The sequence below is a fragment of the Aulonocara sp. 'chitande type north' Nkhata Bay genome, linkage group LG23, assembly GCF_057382095.1.
Source record: "Aulonocara sp. 'chitande type north' Nkhata Bay isolate Kocher_YH1m ecotype deep benthic linkage group LG23, A_spYH_male_GT1.1, whole genome shotgun sequence".
Classification (NCBI taxonomy): domain Eukaryota; kingdom Metazoa; phylum Chordata; class Actinopteri; order Cichliformes; family Cichlidae; genus Aulonocara; species Aulonocara sp. 'chitande type north' Nkhata Bay.
Window position 1 is genome coordinate 47,283,343 of NC_141365.1, and position 15,081 is coordinate 47,298,423.

Consider the following 15,081-nt stretch of genomic DNA (forward strand, 5'->3'; position numbering starts at 1 on the left):
GAGTCTGGCAGTCTTTGCATGATGTCCACGTCACTGTAAGTTTCTAGCTGACTCTCAGGTGTGACAGGTGTGCCAGCAGGAAAGAGTAATAATAACCTGCATCCTGAGGTTTGTCATGCAGGATTAAAGGAGCCAGGCTTTGTTCACACAGCTAGGATTGTATTTTACACTGACCCTGGGTCAGTATAAGTATCATACAGTTTAAACGAAGCACTGAAACTTGCACATATTTATTATAGATGCACTGAAGCTAATCGAGATATTTGCTGTCAATCTGTGGCTGCGATTAAACACTTTACTGAAAACTTTATTAACTAGTAACTTCATCAGTCATGACAGAAGCTAATATTTCTGTGCTAACATCGTTTAACCAGTAACAGCTTTCCTCCAATATAAGCTAACGTTTACACCGTAACTTTAAGCTAGCACCATAAAGACGGTGTTGTATGTTCACCAGCAGAGGCGGAGCCAGACATTGTAAACACCCGGGGCTTAGCCCTAAAGGGTAATATGCGTGCGGGGGGGGGGGGTGGAAATGACAAAAAAAACCTGCTGTGAAGTTGAAGATTTATTAGGCTGTGTTGTAAGCTTAAAAAAAAAAAACATAATATGAGAAAAAAAAATATCACATATGTAGCTTAAAAACAGTTTTTTACTTAAACAGCAAGGCAGAACAAAATTAGGGCTGTTTCAAGATACGGGGACTAAACCCCATTTCAACCACACGCAGAACTGATCCAGAATGAAAACAGTAGAATAACAGTTCAAAATCAAGACTACTTCAGGACTTAACCAACAAAGAACCAAAATCAAAACTAGAAGACGGTAGCACTGAAAATCATCACAGATCTGCACTACACTGACAACACCTCTTTATTGTGGTAACATGAGATTGTATCTGCGAGGCTTGAGTTTTGCAAACCTATCAATGACATTTTCAGGGTCAACATTATCCAAGTACTCCTTTTCAATAGATAATATGGCCAAATCATTCAGCCTCTCTTGTCCCATGGTTCTCCTTAGCCACATGTGGAGACGACGCAAGGCACTAAAAGAGCGCTCACAGCTGCAGCTACTGACAGGAATGGTTAGTGCAATTCTAAAGATGACCTTCAGAGTTGGGAACATGTCCTCGTCAAGCAAGTGGAAGGCAGTTGTGATGTCGCAAATGTCCTCTTTTTCCATTTTTCTTTTCATGAAGTTTTTTGCCACAACAAGTTCTTCAGGCTTTATTGTCACATGGTAGTGTGCCGCAATGGGTTTTAAGGCATCTTCGGAAAGGAATGTTGGGGAGGATGGATTGCATGCCTGAATGCCCTCCATTATTTTCTGTCCTGCCCCAGAAAATCTGTCTGCTAGCTCCTGCAACATTCGGTCCAAACAAGGAAAGAATATCTCGTACCTAAACTCTGCTGAGCTTGTGAGATTTGGTGTTGCACCACAGCTGGACTCAAGTACAAATCCTTCAAGTCTTTTCTGTTTGTGTCTTGCCCCCTGAGGAATCTGGATGTTGTAGCTTCCACAAATGTCCATGGCCTTCTCAAATATTTCCTCAGCAGCAGCCTCTGTGCGCAGTTTACTCAGTGTATCAACTACCGACATCTTGTACTCCACAGCTTTGCCCATGTCTAGCCTTTCTCCCTGCAGGTAGCGGTGCAGGCCTTCAGTGGTGCCAAGCAGCTGTGAGAACATGATTAACATGTACACAGTCTTGGGTTTTGACAGCTTGGACAAGATCCCTTTAGCAATAGGAGTGTTTGTGGCTTCGAGAGTTGCTAAAACTGCAGAAATGTTGTTGAGAAGGGCTTTGATGGAATTTACTTGGCAGGCCCATCTTGTGTTAGAGAGCTGAACAAGCTCAGATGCAAACAGTCCAAGGTCCTTTTGCAGTTCCTTAAACTTTGTGTGGTTTACCAGGGAGGTGTTAAAAAATGTGTAGACATTTTCCAAAAGTCCAAAGAAGTCAGAAGCAGCTGGAATAGCCTTGCATGTATGGCAAAGGACAAGGTTGAGCTCATGTGCATAGCAGTGCACATATACTGCTTCAGGGTGTCTCTGTCTGAAACGGGCCTGCACACCACCCACAGCACCACTCATGACAGATGCCCCATCATAGGATTGAGCAACACAAATTAAGTCACTGAGCGTGTGATACTGCAACAGCTCCTCAATAGTGTCTGTAATGCACTGTGCATCAAACCTTTCTAGTTTCCGTAGACCAAGAAAACATTCTTTGACATGGCCTTTACATGACACAAAACGTACACACACTGCAAGCTGCTCCGTGTGCCCATCTCTAGCCTCATCAGCCATAACAGAGTACATCTTAGCTTCCTTCATCTCTTTAACTATATTTCCAGTTATTTCATGTGAAATACTGGTTATCATATCATTTTGTGAAAAATGAGACACATAGGTAGTATGTGAGACAGGACTGTAATTTTTCAAAAATGGATCAAATGTTTTCAGCAGCTTCATGCACTCAAGGAAGTTCCCTTGATTATGACTGGTGGATTCCTGCTCATCGTGGCCACGGAATGGTATTCCTTGTTTTCCAAGGAAACTTGTTACAGCTAAGATCCTGTGGAGATACTGTCGTCTCTCTGAAATCTGTGCTGCGCTTGCTGATCTAAGTTGCTCAACAACGTCACCTTGGTTTTTTGTGGTCTTACAGCTGTGCCAGCAGATCATAGAAGACGAATGGCTAGAACTCTTTTCGTGCTCCCTAAAGGCATTTAAAGCCCTCTTCCAATTGCAGAACCCTGAATGACTGAGGCCATCTTTTTTTAAAGTATTCTGCTTCCCAAAAATGCGACATGAAAAACAGAAAGCCAAGTTCCTCACAACAGAATACTCCAGCCATGTAAACTGTTCAAACCAACTCTTATTAAACGCCCTCTGCTGACCTCCAAACTGGCTCAGCGGATATTGTGGGAGGACATTTTGTCTTGGACCACTTTCTAGAGTTCCTAAATCATCTCCTGCTGCTCCTTCCAGTAAACCTCCTTCAGCTGTCCTTAACGATCCACCTGCTGCTTCCTGCTGTGATGCTGTTGTGTTTTGGTTTTCTCTTGCTTTCCTGATTTCCCCTGACCTCTCTGAATGATCAGAAAGAGAATCATTACTAATTAATGATCCCTCTGTATTTGTCTTTGTGAGTCACAAGTTTGTGCCATATTATTTTTAATTCTACCAAAGTACTCTATTTAGATTCAGAAAAGTTTATATAACTAATTAGCCTTGTTGTGCAAATAAGTTTGCATAACTTAATAAATATAGAATTTGAAAAATAACAAACCTAAAAAGATACACTAGGTACTAGATATGTGTTCTGATGTTTTGGCAAACAACCATTTGACTAACATGTCTGTCTCACCTGGTTCTTGTTCCATTTCTCTTCTGTCCTCATTCTCCTCTCCATCTCCCTCTCTCACCCTCTCTCTCCCTCTTTGTGCTGACAATCAAACCAAACACCAACATCATCAAATATACAGTTGAAACCAGATATTTACATGCTCTTCAGATAAAAACACAAACACTTATTTAAGGTAAAACCTCAAATTAGACTAAATGTTTAATTTATATTTGTTAACTTTAAGAGTAAAGAGAGAAACTATCTGTATTTCTTAATTGCAAATGACACCCAAATTGTATTCAAAATTGAGCCACACTTATGGAGCTCCACAGTTCTTTTCCTGGTGTTTTGTTGACATCTCTTGATTTTCCCATGTCACAGAAACAGGCTCTGTGTTTTGCCTTATATGCAGCTGTGCCACCAATTTACTCACATGGACTCTACTAACCTATCAGAAGCTTCTTCAGCTCAGAATGGAATCGTCTGGAGTTTTCTTATTATTTAACAATAAACTTAGTGTACATGTACTCCTAAATTTGATGAAAGTGATAATAAATAGACAGATCTCTCTCTCTTTATTCTGACATTTAACTAATTCAGAATATATTTCAATATTTATCTAAAACAAAAGTTTACTCTAAATTGATGTTGTACAGTAAAAATGTTTTATGTTTTCTCCCTAAAGTGTAAATATCTGGTTACAAATGTGAATATCCTGCTGTGTACTGAAATCCCTCTTGTTTTGCATAGAAATATACTGAACAACATACAAAGCATAATATATAAAATAACATTTACCTGAGTTTTTTCTTTGAAAGAACCCTCGAATGTCCATTTTTATATTTCAGTGCATTACTGAAACCGAATTAGTCGGGGAGGGTAAGAACTGAAAATATGAAATAAACACACGTAAGCTAAGACTCTCTAAAAAATAGCATTTGTTCGGCTTTTCATTTCACCGTGTGTTGATTCACTTGAAGAGCAAATAACGTAATATTGGTCAAGTGATCAGTTTCATATCAATCTTTCGTGATGCACCGTCATATTTACATTATTTGTACGGTACGAATGATTTGCTTTGGTACCTGGTCAAACTTAAGCTCTCCTCTGTCTGCCTGGCTCCGTCTCTCAGCGTACTCACGAGCAGCAGCTGCCCCGCCCCCTCGCTCAGTCGCTTAGTGCCTGAGCTTGGATCATACCAATATCAGGGGGGGGGGGGGGGGATTCACGCACAGTCGTAAATTCCCACAGTGTGCACTATGTGCTTCGAATATTGTGTGTACTTTTTGTTTTATACAGTTGTCAGCCAGGCATCTAACTATGAAAAAATTACACTCCAAAATACCCCGGGCTTCTGACAAAACAACCCGGGCTTAAGCCCCGTAAGCCACCCCCCCGCTCCGCCCCTGTTCACCAGTATGATAATGATGAAGCAGTAATCTCAGTTAACGTGGTTTTATTAACCAGCACAGCAGCAGAGAACTTACATGCTTGGATTCAATAACGGAATGGCGCCTATACCACTCAAAACATACACACACCTACACGGAGGTACGGCAAGCGGATTAGGACAAAATACCAAACTAACAGCAGGTTATCTACATCCCCCTTCTTTAGTACATCCCCAACCGGACATAAAGTTTAATGCATACTGAATAATAATAATCACAGCATAAAAGGTGACATACGCTGACCCTTAGGAACATTTAAATTTGCAACCAGATGGAAGAAATAAACATGACAGGAATATCATTTTGCTGTATAAAGTTAAATATGATTACTACTGAAAATCACCTCAAACAGAATTTAACTTGAAGCATTGACATCAGTTACTGATGGCTCAAACATCAAACCTGAAAATGTTCTGTGTTTTAACTAGTACCCAATTAATCCTTATATCTTGGATTTGGTTTGCACACACGACCAAAGCGTGTCCTGTAAACACCATCACTCTTGGAAGGTCTTGGAGAATGCAAAACATCAGAAGAGCTCTCAACATGAGTGCTGTCTTTAAACTGTTCTACATCATTGTTTTCACCCACAACCTGCAGTCCATCATAATGATGATGATCAGTGTCTTTCTGAACAGTAACAGGCTCAGACACAGGCAATATGTGTCTGCGATTTCTCCTGTAAGTGTTTCCATCTGACTGTACCAGGTAGGATCTAGGTTCTTTACAAAGTTCCTTTACCACACCTGTGCGGTCATAACCCTGTGGGGTCTGTAACCTCACTACTTGTCCTTCGTTGAGAGGTGGAAGTGGTCGGCTGGATCTGTCATAACAGACCTTCTGAGTCAGTCTCTTGTTGAGTAGTTGGGCTTTCACTCTCTCAGATTCAAGATGTTGTGGTTCGAGCAGTTTCGTTGTGATTGGGAGCGTAGTTCGAGTCTGTCTGGATAGAAGTCGTTCTGCAGAGGAACCCAGGTTCACATCACGTGGAACATTCCTGAGGTTCAGCAGGTTGAGAAATACATCAGTGCCATCTCTGTGTGATTTCTCCATCAGCTGTTTAGCACTGCGCACTGCTCTCTCAGCAAGCCCATTGGATTGAGGATACTCTGGACTGCTGGTGACATGTTGAAAGTCCCACTGTGAAGCGAAGTCTTTGAAACGCTGGCTTGTAAACTGCCTGCCATTGTCTGAGATCAGAGTGTGTGGAGCACCATGAACTGAGAAGTGTCTTTTCAGCTTTTTGATGACTGTCGCTGATGTCAAATCCTTTAGCAGGTCAATCTCAAACCAGCCTGAGTATGAGTCGACTACTACTAAATAGTGCTGACAGTGCCACTCAAAGATATCTGTAGCCACAGTTGACCAAGGAAGCTCTGGAACTTCATGCAGATGAAGGGGCTCTTTTTGTTGATGAGGTTTAGTGCTGTTACACACCGAGCAGGAAGTAACTGTTTGTTCAATATCTCTTGACATGAACGGCCAGAAGACGATCCCCCGTGCTCTCCGCTTGGTAGCTTCTACGCCGGGATGTCCTCTGTGCATGATGGTGATGTAGTCTCCTTGCAGTGATTTTGGGATCACAGCTTTGGAACCTTTAAGAATGATGCCATCATCCACAATCAGCTCATCCCTGAAAGGAAAATATGGATGAACTGCTGTGGGAAGGTTGTGGAGTCGTTGTGGCCAACCATGTTTAATGAACGAGCTGAGCGCTTGCAGTGTCTCATCCTCAGCTGTGTGTCCTTTAAGTTCCTCCAGGCGTGAAGAAGAGATGCAGCTCACCGTCATGACATCAAAGTTGTCCTCTTCTTCAGGCTGCTGGAAAGTGGAGCTGTTGGGAGCACGAGACAGTGTGTCAGCCAGATACATGTGTTTTCCACATTTATATGTGAGGGTGATGTTGTATTTTTGGAGCCTTAACAACATCCTCTGTAATCTGGCTGGTGCAGCGTGAATAGGTTTCTTTAGTATGGTGACCAGTGGCTGATGGTCTGTTTCTACGACCACAGGCTTGCCATATATGTAGTCATGAAACTTTGTACATGCGAAAACAACAGCCAGCAGCTCCTTTTCTATCTGAGCATATCTGGTTTCAGTGTCTGTCAGAGTACGTGAAGCATATGCCACAGGTCGCCCTTCCTGTAAGCAAGCTGCACCAAGACCATACTGTGATGCATCGCACGTTAGTGTCACAGGTTTGCTGACATCATAATATGACAGAACAGGTGGATTAGACATGTGCTCTTTAAGTGCTTTGAACGCAGTCTGATGCTGTGTGTCCCACATCCACTCGCTGTCCTTGTGTGTGAGCTGTCGCAGAGGAGCTGACAGATGGCTGAAGTTTGGAATGAATTTTCCAAGATAATTGACCATCCCCAGGAACCTCTGCAGGGCTTGGACATCTGTTGGAACTGGCATCTCTCTGATTGCGGCTGTTTTGGAAGGGTCTGATTTAAGCCCCTCGCTTGTGAAAATGTGTCCGACATAACTGACCTGATTCAGCCGGAATTTGCACTTTAATGGGTTTAGTCGCAGGTTTACTTCTCTGGCACGATCAAGGACTTTTCTCAGGTTGTCGTCATGTTCTTTCATGGTTCTTCCGCCGATGAGTATATCATCAACAATGATGGCACATGGATACCCAGCGAATATCTGCTCCATGGCTCTCTGAAACACCTCGCTGGCAGCGTTAAGACCAAAAGGCATTCTGAGGAACCTGAAACGACCAAAACAAGTGCTGAAGGTGGTTAGCATGGATGATTTTTGATCCAATGACACCTGCCAAAAAGAGTTCTTAGCATCCAAAACAGAGAACACAGTAGCGTTTGACATTATTGCAGCCACTTCTTCTACTGTGCGCATGGGATGGTGTGGTCTTTTCAGAGCAGTGTTTAAATCTCGAGGATTTATGCATATCCTGATTTCATCTTTGCCCTTCTTGTTGGTGGCTACCATGGAAGACACCCAGTCCGTCGGCTCTGAGACGGGAGTAATGACGCCTAATTTCTCCATCCTGACCAGCTCTGCCTTGACCCTGTCTTTCATGGCCAAAGGGATGCGATGTGCTGGGCGAACAACTGGTTTCACATCTGGGTTCAGTGTCATGCGATAGGTGACTGGCAACCTCCCAAGCTCATCAGAAAATAAGTCGCTGTATTCTGTGATAAGCTGTTGTGACAGGTCATCTGCAGACATGCTCAATTGGTGGACGTCATTGCTGAATGATACAAGTCCCATTTCTCTGCATGCACATAGTCCAAGTATTGGCTGAACATCTTCATTAATAACAAAGAATGATAGCATATGTGGCTGCCCATGCAGAAAACACTGCAGCTTAATTACACCTGAGGTTTGAATCTTGCTGCCTCCAAATGCTACTAGGTTAACGGACTTGGGGTGTGCTTTCATTTGTTTATCTGCTCTTATAATGTTAACCGTTTTCTTGGGAAGCACATTACATTTAGCACCTGTGTCCACCTTCATTTCAACAGGAATCCCATTAATCTGCACGGTGACAAAAACTTCCTCTTTGTGTTCCACATCCACATCAGTCGCATGGATTGCATATTGCAGATTTACACCATCAACGTAGAATGTGTCGTCTCCGCTGTCATCAGCTTGGTCTGGTTCCACATGATGAACTGACTTTCTGTGTCTTGCTACGTTTTGGGTAGGCCGAACAGCTCTGCACCGTTTCTTAAAGTGATTCCACTTTTTGCATGCATGACACTGCTGCCCAAAAGCTGGACATTTGCTCTTTTTTGCAGCATGAGCACCCCCACAGTTAGTACAGTTAGTGACATGCTGTGTTTCAGACCTGTCTCCTTGTATTTTCTTTTTATCTCCTCTGTGCTTTCTCGTAAATGTGGGCTGGAGCACATCAACATTTGATGCAGATTGTTGAGGAAAAGCAAGTGTTTTATTATGCTCTTCAGTCATTTCATGAATCTGGCAGACAGATATGGCTTTTGCTAGCGTTAAATCACTATCACGCAGTAGCACTTTCCTTAAATTGTCATTGTTGATGCCACAAACTAGTCTGCCTCTTATTAGTTCTTCACTCAGATCACCAAATCTGCAGCTTTTTGCTTTAATCCGTAAATCACTTACATAGGATTCAACAGTCTCGCCAGTCCTCTGATTCCGCGTGTTGAACTTGTGTCTTTCCATCGTGACATTGGTTTGAGGGCTGCACGTTTCTCTGAATTTCCTTTTGAGGCACTCAGGATCCTCCTTCGATTCTGCAGGAATGAGGACTCGTCCTCCCTCGCCGGGCTCTCTCACTTCTGGCGCGTAAACAAAAGACCGCTCCCGTTCTATAGCTTCGGGACCTGCTAAGTTGAGCAATATGTAGGCTTGTGTGCGCGCTGGCTTGTCAGAGTGTGCCGCCGCTATAAAAATGTCATACTCTTGCTCAAAAATGCGCCAATTTTCAGCAACATTACCATCGAAAACAAGCGGGTCGGGCCTCCTGAATCCTTCCGCCATGTTGTCTGCAGTCCGGATACAAAAAACGCACCCACAAAATAGACTTGAGACGGGGAAAAAAAAAAACACCGTCAACTACGAAGTACGTGTTCCGTCGCTTCTGACACCATGTTGTATGTTCACCAGTATGATAATGATGAAGCAGTAATCTCAGTTAACGTGGTTTTATTAACCAGCACAGCAGCAGAGAACTTACATGCTTGGATTCAATAACGGAATGGCGCCTATACCACTCAAAACATACACACACCTACACGGAGGTACGGCAAGCGGATTAGGACAAAATACCAAACTAACAGCAGGTTATCTACAGACGGTAAAACACGTAATAATATCTACAAATGCATCTTAAAGCTGTTATATTAGCACTCGGTGTATTACTAACATAACCACATTAACATTATTGACACTCGCTGACTTTTAACAGTCATTCTATAAATGCTGTCCGTTTAAATGGTCTTACCTGTAAACACTGCTGTATCCACCGGATTCCAGCCAGAGTGGATTCTGGAGTCTTCCACGCTCCTGTTAGTGATCCACTCCTGTTAGTGATGCACTACACACTGTACATTAATGCCACTTGTTTTGCACAATATCCAACTAAAAACCTCTGTATATTTTATATATTTTATTATTATTTTTTTTACTATTTAATTTGTAAAAATGTGTATACACACACACACACACACACACACACACACACACACACACACACGTAGGAAAATATTTAGTATACACATCCAGAAATGCATACACTATTATATATTGTACATATATTTATTAGTTTCAGATTAGCCATTCTTGTATTTTGCTCGTTTGTGTTGTTGTGTTTGCACATCTCTGTTGCTTGTGGGGCTCGCACACAAGAATTTCACTCGCATGTGCTGTGCCAGTGTGCCTGCACATGTGATGTGACAATAAAAGTGATTTGATTTGATTTGATCCTCCATCTGGATGGATGAGAACAACCTTCTGAACAATCTAGCAGGAGATGGCCCATATCTATGGGACTGATTTGTGCTAATAACGCCCATTGTATGGACTGATAACAGCTGAAGCGGGTGAATAAAGTCACCCAGTCGCTAGCTGTGCCATTACCCAGCATACATCACTCCCTCCATAAATGCAATAAACGATACAAAAGTATCGTTCTACCTGTTTTTCAGGTAGTTGTTTACATTATATAATTCATTGTGTTCTGTATACGTCACTACAATGTGATTTGGAAAATGTCTAAATATACCGACAACGGGCACTTCCGCGGCAATCTCTTCAATCCGAGGACCCTTCACGTCAATTCCCGACGCGAGGGGGGTACCCTGCGTGTCCATAAGTGAAGCACAGGGAGCCTGACCATGCGTCACACATTTGACGAGTTGGGACTGAGAACGTGTTGTAATACCTGTGTGTGTGCATGTTTACATGCCCGTCCCCACAAGTTTGAAGACATTTTTGAGACTCAGAATGTGGTTTTAGTGTCAGGGACAGTCAGGTCAGGGTTAGGCATTCAGTCTTAATGGTTAGAGTAAAAGGCTGAGGAGAGCATGATGTCAAATAGATGTCCCCACAAGGATATGAAAACACAACCGTGTGTGTGTGTTACTGTGAATTTGTGAGACAAGTGAAGATTTCAGAATCAGTGAGAAATGTTTCACTTCCTGTTGGTGAAGAAGAGCAGACTCCTCTTCAGCCACAGAAATGAAGAAGCTTTTATTTTGTCAGCCTGACAAACACGAGCTGAGCCACGAGCAGAGGCGACCCTGCAGAGGTGAAGGTCACAGTCAGAATCAGCGCCAGAGAACCGCACAAGGACGGCCTCATTGGTCACGGCTGAGTTCATTATGTGATGGTAACAAGCTGATTATTACAGAACAGGAAACACACGTCTGCTCATCAAACACCAGCTGCTGCTGCTTTTATCAGTCTGACAACAAAACCTCACAAGAAAGAAGTTTTTGTGAGTTTGCAGCGTTCCTCTAAACTGAAAACTAAAACAGACTGAAAATGGGAACATGCACCCACACCCACACTGTTTTGGAGTTTTTATGTGTTTTGGAGTTTGTACGTGTTTTTACGTGTTTTGGAGTTTGTACGTGATTTGAAGTTTGTACGTGCTTTGTCTCTAGGGGCCAGCGTAAATATACTTTTATTTATTCACTCCACATAAAATGTAATAAATAAATCATATAATACAAAAATCAACTATTCACATTTCAACTTTTAACTATTTAAATTTTCAGCTTTTTCCTTTTACAAATTTAAAGTGAAACAACACAAAACACTGCAAACCACAACACAATTAAATATAAATTAAAATATGAAAACAAAAAGAACATGCACATTCTCTGTCATATGGACCTGCATGAATAAACTTTCTGAATCCTTTATCATCTGCAACTGAAAATAGTTGTGGATGATTACTATACCTTTCTAATGTGACGTTGTTGGCCCTGCCTCTTTCTCTCTCTCTCCCTCTGTTCCTGTGCTACTGAGCGTAACTACTGCCCCTCCCCCCTCTGCCCAGCGTAAAGCACAAGGCTCGTGTGCAGAGTGAAGCAGAAAAAAGTGCGAGAGAGAGAGAGAGGGAGAGAGAGAGAGAGAGAGAGGCTGAGAGAAAAAACAAACAAACCGTCGTTCACGTCTAAGATCCGGCTCTAAGAGCCATTTCGTTTGCGAATGACCCATCACTAGTTCAGAGCAGCAGGAGGAGGAAGGTGGAGCTGAGGCAGGTGAGTGTTAACATGAATATGTGTCTCCTTATGACATAAAATAATTCCACACTGTTCGTGTCTGTGGGTGAAACGTCAGGCCGGTCGGCTCCTCTGAGCGCTGGTTTCCTGTAAGTAGAGAGGAAGTGAGTTTAGCTGAGAGAGCAGGAGGAGAGTGAGAGCTGTGCTGAGGCAGGTGAGTGTTAACACCGCTCTGACATTACTGTGTCTCTGTGGCGGGAACAACAGGCTCCGTCAGTGGAGGCAAAAATAATCAGACTTTGGTTTTTCAAAGGAAACTACTTTATGTTGGGAGAAGCCGCGCGCTCATTGGATAACGACTTGTCAATCTCAAGTTATTAGCCAATGAGCACGCAGGTTCACAGTAAGACCCGCCCTTATCACGACGTTTCTAAAAACTAAAATGGCGACAGAAACTCTGGTCGTGTCTGTCACTACCCGATCCGTACCGGAAACCCGATCGGTACTCCGCATGCGCAAATCTTACATCACTTCCTCTCTTTGCCAACATTGCGACATTCAATATATTTGAATGACACAGTTAGTGCCTAGTTAGCTCTTAGCATTTCTCAACAGCTCTGCCTCCTTTTCGACTACCGGGACATTTAAACAATGGATAATCCGTATCTGCAACAAATATTTGCTTTTCTCCTCAACAGAGAGCGTCCCCCGATTGAACAACAGCGCCGTAAAATAAGAAGAATGGTGCCTAATGACAGAGTTAATAATACAGACTTTATAATATGTCATGTGAAGATTCAGCAGCCAGATGAAGTGTTTACTGGCAATTGACAGTGATAGCGGACATCATCATCACTTTTCCAACAATCCTCTCCACACAGACAAGCATAAACACACTCGATTATCACTAAATCAAATTTAACACACGTTTGTAATGACGCTAATTCAGTTTACAATAGGGTTCATTCGCTCAGCCAGCAGGTGGCGGTATCCTCGTACACTGGGGAGTAGGGCTGGGCCATATTATACCGTTCACGGTAATACCGGTATAATGTTAGGCAACGATAGGAAAATGAAATATCGCGATAGAATATGAGAAAAACGCGCATGCGCAGCGCCTTTGTTTTCATACGCACATGGCTGATTGTTGAGTGAAACAGATGAACCAGAATTGGTTTGTAAAAATGGTGCTGTTAGATTTGTATTGTTGATTGTCATTTATGCTTAGAAATATTTACTTATATATGCTTAGAGTTTTGTAATTAGTTGTAGATTGGTAGAGGTTTTGATCCTTGATAGTCTGCAAACTTTGTGTGTATTAGACAGCACTTTGGGAGCATGAGAGGTCATACCGTGTCTTATTATTTTATGGTAGGATTAACGTAGTTGCGTCTGTTCTAGTCTAAGTGCTCTTTGTTTAGATGAACTGCAGGACTTCCTCACCGTGTTATCTAGGATGAACCATCTAGGGTGAGGGGGAGGCTACCCTCTTCCTGACCAAGGATGTTTGACCCTTTGATCAGCAGTCCACACACACACACACACACACACACACACACACACACACACACACACACACACACACACACACACAGGCAAGGTACTCTTTGTTTGTATGTAGACGTCGTATGTTAATGAACCTATGCATATTCATGTAACCTCAATAAAAGGACAGTGTATGGGAGAACGGACGAGAGCTACTGGGGTCAAGCGAAGGAACGGCGCTCTGTCCGGTTCTCTCCCGTGCACGAGTACCATGAAGAAGTTTGCCTACTTGTGTCTTGCTTGCAGTGTAATTATATTGTCTTCAACGTTCCAGCGAATAGGTTTATGCTACAAACCTAACATTAATTGGTCCTTCGATGCCGGCTCCCTGGGATCGCATTCACCGAGGGGGGGAGGCACGCTGAAAGACTGACGTCAGCCAGGAAGTTCCTGTGGATTCGCTGTCTGTCTTTCTCCTCGATGAATGGCGATCGGCGGGATTCGGGCTGATATTACACTCTAAGCAACGCCAAGTAAGTTTAAAGAGGCCGACTCTATAACCGTGTCGTTGTGCAGTCTCCGCCACTGTGTGAGGCGTTGAGAAGAGCCCGACTCTATAACCGTGTGGTTGTGCAGTCTCCGCCACTGTGTGAGGCGTTGAGAAGTTCGCTACTTTGTGGAGCGATAACTGGGTTAGTGTCCCGAAAAAGAAGTTTTGGTTAAATCGCCCAAGGGTCCCAAGCGTCCGGTGAGTGTCCGGTTTTGAAATCGCCCTGGGTGTGTGTCCCGAGCGTCCCTTCATTGGGTTTTGTCGCGCGAGTGGGTGAGCGTCCCACAACTGGGTCAGGGTCCCGAGCGGTCCGGTGTGAGTCCGGAGTAGGCCTATTTTGTGTTGTTGTCATTGTCGTCGTCGTTGTTGTTGTTGTTGTGTGTGCGGAGCAGAACATGTGGTCTGTGACACCGACTGTTGTTGTTATCATGGGTTTCTAAGCAACCAAGAGTGAGTCGGAGGGAGACAGACGTTTGTGCTGGACCTTGCTCCTGGCAGCACAAAGTATTTATGTAAAAAAAAGAGAGAGCGACGGCTCCACAGCTGCGCGGGTTCACGCGAGCGCGGTCACGCGGACCTGAGCCGTGCGGTTAATCGCAGGCTTATAAATGGAAGAGATTCAAATGTTAGAAGTTTTCAGAAAACACACCAGCCTTGGAGAGCTGTGGAGAAGGCCAGCCCACATCAGCAGCACTTGAGATATGCTCTGGTGAATGGCTTTCCCCCCACCCCTTGCTGACACAATGTTTATTCTTTAGCTTGCCCTGATCGACAGCAGCCTGTGTGCCAGACCATAGATTTAATTGAGGTGGATAGTTGTTAAAAGTAATCTACATTAAGCTTGTGGTTGCTTAAATTCAGTACAATGACATGTGAGGTGAAGTGATATAGGTAAATATTTAAACTCATGAAGTGCATAGAGGCACTTGACCTGTGTGAAAGACTGTCGTCTTATTATGAGCCATTGTTGAGATATAGAGCACATCTGTGAAAACAACTAATATGCTCAACCCTGTATGAAACATCTAAAAATACATGATGGAGAAGCTGTGTTGAATA

General features: G+C 43.2%; 2 protein-coding genes across 3 annotated transcripts in view; one reads left to right on the forward strand and one right to left on the reverse strand.

Annotated features, from left to right (window-relative positions):
* Positions 1-15,081, forward strand: part of LOC147302822 (ribonuclease inhibitor-like) — a gene marked incomplete at its 5' end in the record, with an annotated part of 440,111 nt that overhangs the window by 277,573 nt on the left and 147,457 nt on the right. The gene's annotated exons all lie outside the window — the stretch shown is intronic.
* On the reverse strand, positions 561-4,489 carry LOC147302835 (zinc finger MYM-type protein 1-like). Of its 2 annotated transcripts, XM_086284434.1 has the most exons (4): positions 4,441-4,489; positions 4,154-4,241; positions 3,377-3,454; positions 561-3,098 (listed from the first exon to the last, which is right to left on the reverse strand). In XM_086284434.1, exons 2-4 carry the CDS (start codon positions 4,188-4,190, stop codon positions 874-876), a joined length of 2,340 nt encoding a protein of 779 aa, XP_086140560.1. In that variant the 5' UTR covers positions 4,191-4,241; positions 4,441-4,489; the 3' UTR covers positions 561-873. The 2 variants fall into 2 exon arrangements, with proteins under 2 accessions (XP_086140560.1, XP_086140561.1); XM_086284435.1 differs by having other exon boundaries at positions 4,154-4,457.